The sequence below is a fragment of the Bombus affinis genome, chromosome 14 (genome assembly GCF_024516045.1).
Source record: "Bombus affinis isolate iyBomAffi1 chromosome 14, iyBomAffi1.2, whole genome shotgun sequence".
In the NCBI taxonomy this organism is placed as follows: domain Eukaryota; kingdom Metazoa; phylum Arthropoda; class Insecta; order Hymenoptera; family Apidae; genus Bombus; species Bombus affinis.
This window is the reverse complement of record NC_066357.1, coordinates 2,259,167-2,265,174: the sequence shown is the minus strand read 5'-3', so window position 1 is coordinate 2,265,174 and position 6,008 is coordinate 2,259,167. Positions and strand designations below refer to the sequence as shown.

Below are 6,008 nucleotides of genomic sequence, written 5' to 3'. Positions count from 1 at the left end.
ACGAGTTAAAAATGAAGAATGATTATTGCATTAGCGACGTACGACGCGTATATTATGTCCCGTTCAAAATGATTTATTTTAATTACAAAGTTATGGATGAACCGGTTTACAATATCGACAATCGTCCTTAACCGATCATTCTTCCCAATCATCATAATTACATACATCCAGTGATAGAATATCACGATACGATTAAATTAATTTTCAAAAGCCAATACACGCAATGATAAAACCGGCGTTTATGCTTGCCAAACAATATAGAACTATTTTGTTACTTCGCACGCTTCTCAGATATCCGAATTTTTGAACTGTAAGTTAGATCAACAAGGATCTTCTACATTGATAGGAAAACTCCAAATATTAATTATTTCAGTAGCAAATATATATAAATAGACAATTTTTAATAAACAATTCAACATTCTGACGATTTCACAAAATAGAAGCGAGTAGAATTTTGTAAAATTCACATACCGTTACCGTTTATAAATCGTGCAATGGGTTCCGATATTTTTATTACGAACTGAAAGTATTCCTGGTATCGTTGATCATCTTATATTAAAACGAAATTGATCGAATACGAAGATTTTAGTTTACCTCGTTTAACCAGTTTGTGAACTTTTTAGTATGTATTCGAGAAGGAGCATGCATCGTTTGCTCGTCCCACTACCAACTATGATAGAGATATGGAGGGGCATACAAAAACGACGGACAAAGGAAGACCCGAAGCAGTCATCGAATGGAAACAAGCGTAGAATTCGAAGGTTACGAAGTAGAATAAGATTGTGCGCAAAGTACGACGATGCGATTATCAACGCGAACATCGATAATATTTTTCTCAGTTCTTTTGTGTGGTATCCTGATATCCTGTAATGCACAGTATGAAGGTAAAAAGATGCTTTCTCTCAAGCAGCAAAACGGAAGATTAATAAGATTAGATCGATAAAAGATTAGATCGATAAAAATAAAAGGATATAACAATAAAAGCTTATTACACAGCGATTCACGAAAATATTCAAACATTTACCATAGAAAACTTATGAACGTATTATGCGAGTTATGCGAAACCTTTTGAGATTTCATTACGATCAGATTTGAGACCAATCTGAAAAATATAAGAAAAGTATATAAAAAAGATATCCTCGTAAGTAACTCTTTATTCAAACATTTTAAACATAATTGTGATAAAGATAATTTCGTTAAATAACGTGAAAATTATGCAGTAACCTGTATAAAGTTTAATATAAAACATGCAATAATTATTCTATAATTTCTATATGCATTCTCAGGTTCATTTCAATTTTTACTAATATAATCATAATAGTTCTATCACATCACAGTTCTAATGAAATGATAAATATTCGTGACATGTTTCTATATATATTTTCGTGAACCACTGTATGCTATTTCTATATTTCGCGCTTCAGTGATATTTATAATATAACATTTGAACGTAAAACATTTAAGAAATGTTTAAACCGACTTATTGTTATCTTTTTGTTGTGACTGGAAGCTTAAATATCATTAACACAATGCTAGAACAGTCGTATAATTCAGAAAATTTTAACGACGATAAAGAGTCTCGAATGTTAATTAAAAGCGGAAGAAGGTTCTGTCAGGTCACGAGTATAAATACACTTGCACATTTATTTGAAAAACTGTTTTAGCTGCGTATAATTACGAATAAAGATTATGAAAAAGTAAGAAGAATATGGAACAACATTTTTACGTAGCTTAGTTCTTGAGAAAATCAAGTTTGATTATTTTTAATTAACTTAGTAACATATGGAAAACTTTATTCTATATTTTCCTCTTATTTTTTCATAAGGAAGCATCTCATGCTCGCTTGTACATTGTTGTTCGACCGAGCCCTGTAGGTAAATACAGATAATGTTGTATATGTAGATAAAATCATTAAATTTTCTCGGACACAGACAGGATGTTTTCGTCTTTTTATCTAACATTCAGAATTATTTTCAGGCGATTCATGCACTATCGATGGTACTCCAGGTATTTGTATAGCCCTCTCTCCAGCGAATTGTCCATCGGTTTATCAAGATTTATTGAAAGGGAAATCTCCATCTAGTTTATGTGGATACAAAAATTTTGATCCGATCGTGTGTTGTCCAAAAAACACGCCTACGACTACTTCTCCAAATACAATCACAAACACAATTAAAAACACAACCCCGACTACAGCAGATCGAGGATCAGTCGTTACTAAAGGAGCCAAGGCCAAAGCAAGTAGGTGTTCTTCCCTAAAATTTTTTCAATTTTATTAAGGAATTAAATTTCTCATTTTCAAGAAACTCAGTTTCCTTGACTCTTATAAAACTCATGTGTTTGTAGTGTGTGAAAAATACGCCAAATCCGTGTATCAGCTCGTACCTTCGCCAGCTTTAATAATTGACAGACCACTAATCAACATATCCGTATGCGCGATTAAAACTCGTAAGCTGATCATCGGTGGTACAAAGGCTGAACCAAAGGAATTTCCACATATGGCTGCGATTGGATATGATACCGAAAATGGTATCGATTGGCAATGCGGAGGCACGCTAATTTCGGAAAGATTCGTTCTAACCGCTGCACATTGTACCTACAGTATCAACGGGTAGGAATTTCAAATTGTATTCGAGTCATCCAAGCTTCGACACCTTAAAATTCAATCTTAAACTTTCGCATGGAATACTCAAACTTGTTGTTTCTCATGAGATATCGCTAGTTTTTAATATAGTAACAGAAGAATGACGGTATATCATGTACTTTAGACCCAACAAGAAAAAGTATTAAAAACGAGAGAATAATGTGAATACCATTACGATAGAGTTATTTACGGTAGAATAAGTCAGCGAGAAGATAACATATAAGGAGTAATAAAATAAACAACAAAATAATTCCCAGGAATAAAACAATATACGCATGCCATTTAATTATTAAGATGTAATTCTTTATAGAGGTAGAGCACGCTGGGTACGATTAGGTGACTTAAACCTCGAGAGTACGGATGATGACGCGAGACCGCAAAATTACCTTATTATTGAGCGGATAAAACATAATAAGTACCAGAGTCGATTCGCATATCATGATATCGCGCTACTAAAATTAGAAAAAGACGTGGAATTTAACGCGTGGATAAGACCCAGTTGCTTACCATACTCTTTGCCGGATATTGGTACCGATGGTAAAGCAACTGCATCCGGATGGGGAACAGTTGATTTTTGTAAGTACGATAGATCAAGGAATCTTTATTTACTTCAACTCTTTAACAGTGTAATTTAAGAAAGCCTCCATTCTAAATTCTTAGCCGTTTTATTACACCGTTAAAGGGTTAATAAAATAACGTTCGATCTTTAATTTCAATCTTTAATTCTTTCCTAGTTGAGGACCCATCAAAAGATTTATTGAAAGTTACCATTAACTTGGTAACTCAACCGGTATGCAACAGATCATTTGTGCACGAAAGTAAATTCATACGTGGTATTGTGGATGAGTGGCAAATTTGTGCCGGTGAAGTCGGAAAAGACACTTGTCAGGTAAAGATATAATAAAATTATATTTCAGAAATTTATATCTAGACCGCGGATATTTATACAAATTCAAATTTTTATTTTTATCGTTAACGAAGTGAAACTTAAATAGAACCTTAAATAGATTTTTTCATCCTTTAAAAATATTTATATTTTCGATATTTCCTATATTCTTGCATATTATGTATTGCATGATATTCTATTCCATATATTTGAGTATATTTAAATTTTTCATAAATGCATAAACATTCGCAATCTATGTATTTACAACGAATCACACAGGTATTCGTATCCTCATAATTATCGAATTCGACGATTTATTTAGGCGGGTAACATTTTTATTATTTTTCTTGCGGATTACAAGGGATATGATGTCTTTGGTTTGTTTTTGCCACTATATATTCCTATCTTATATTCGCTATTACTCATTATCATATTACATATCACATTTCCGCTCCCTATTCATGATTTAACACAAAACAGCCATCTTCTATTACCTACATTATACCATATCCTTAATACTAATTAATGACTATCTACATATATTGCCTAAATCTAAACTTGTTAACTTAGTCTATAATAAACTATTATCCTACAATGCCTTCTAACCCAATTAAATCTTTAAAATTTAATATTAATAGAACAAATTAACCACTAATTAATCAGTCTCTTCTTCGTCCTCTCGTTCCTCTCCTTTTTTTCTTGTATATTCTAACAGCTCCATCTATTTTTCTCCCTCTTCTTCTTCTCCTAGAATCCTTCTAATGTGAGCTACGATATCGGTAACAACGGCAGCATCAGTTGATCGGTAACATTGGCAACATCAGTTGGTCGATAACATTGGCAATAACAGTTGGTCGATAACTTTGGCAACATCAGTCGGTCGATAACATTGGCTACATCAATTGGTTGATAACATTCTCTTTCTTCCGCTTTCTTTCAAACCGCACAACCTACAATTTCTATCCTCCTTGCTCATTCAATATTTGCCTTCTTTCATTTCATTACCTAATCTAAACTTGGTCAGCCTTCTCATCCTTTTTTCGCTCCACCCTTGTACCAAATACTTTCTCCTTTTATCCATCTATACTATTCACTATATCTTAATTTCTCTATCCTTTGCCACCTCTTTCTTTTTTAATATATTATATAATATCGTAATATCCTGTCTTCTCTTCGTCATCTACTGTGGTGCTCTATATCTCTTGTTAACATACAATAAATCCTCTCATTTCCTTTCTCCATCCTCCCCTTATTTTGGCCCCAACAATTTTTCCTCTATTTTTTTCTAACATTCTTTTGGAAGTTCCCCACCTTCTTCCTATCTTTGCTTAATTTGCTCTCCACGCTGCCATCCCTGCTCGCGTTCTCATCAGATCCGCCTGGAGGTCTTTAATCACATACCTTGGCGTCCGTCAGTCCACCCCCAACGTTCATCACAAGAATCTTTTATGCATTCTTTCAATCTCTCTTTTCTCTTAATTCGATGATTTATTTAAATTTCCACTTGTGTAATAATAAATTGTTATTTTTTTATAAACGATATATCAATTTAAAAGTCCTAATTATTACACAGAATATATCGTTAAAAAATGCTAATCATTTATATTCAATAATTACAAAGATACGAATACTTCAGTGACTAACTGTACGTCTATTCTACTTTACATTCTTCATAAAAATATTTATTCTATGTATAGGGTGACAGTGGGGGCCCTCTCGTCATCTTCAACAATGATTACGATTGCATGTACAGCGTAGTCGGTATAACAAGCATTGGAAAACCTTGTGGTCTCTCTGATCCCGGTGTATATACTCGCGTTTATCATTATATTTCGTGGATAGAGAGCAATGTTTGGCCAGACTCGTGACACAGAAGTACAATAAATATAATAATACTTTTATGTTAAATTGTCTCTATATTTTATTCTTTTATTTCATGATTTATGCTTTACACCCCAATTTTTTTATATTTCCAAAGGTTCCCTCCTGTTCCCAAAATGGAATCGATTTAAAAAATTTTTCGGAAAAGTCACGTATGAGAGGAGCCAATTGACAGATTTCCCGTACCATCTCCTTACACATCATGTTCTTCTAATACAAACCTTCGATTTTTTGCCCAAAATTTCTGCCGGTTCCCAACAAATAAGTTTTCAAAAAATTTTCGGACAAATATCGTATCAGGAGAACGTTTGACGAATACTTATGTATTACAAGGAAACGTGTAAGGAGAAAACACGCGAAATCGCTCCAACAAGCTTCTCCTGATACGGCACTTTTCTGAACAAATTTTATGATTGAATTCCTGAGCAACCAGAAGGAATTTTCGGCCCAAAATCGGGAATTTGTATTATAGCCCAAAATATGCCAAATAACATGAATATTAGAAAATTTTCAAACATGGATTTATATTTCTTTCTCCATATGGTCTTCGTATCATTTTATCTTAGGAATTTAGAATACAATATGAAAGGAAACATT

At 33.2% G+C, this 6,008-nt stretch overlaps 1 protein-coding gene across 1 annotated transcript; it reads left to right on the top strand.

Moving 5' to 3' along the window:
• Positions 1–708: 708 nt before the first annotated feature.
• On the top strand, positions 709–5,438 carry LOC126924093 (serine protease snake-like). The gene is made up of 6 exons (XM_050738211.1): positions 709–884; positions 1,978–2,241; positions 2,347–2,611; positions 2,955–3,220; positions 3,379–3,533; positions 5,228–5,438. Exons 1-6 carry the CDS (start codon positions 800–802, stop codon positions 5,396–5,398), a joined length of 1,206 nt encoding a protein of 401 aa, XP_050594168.1. The 5' UTR covers positions 709–799; the 3' UTR covers positions 5,399–5,438.
• The last annotated feature ends 570 nt before the right edge of the window (positions 5,439–6,008 follow it).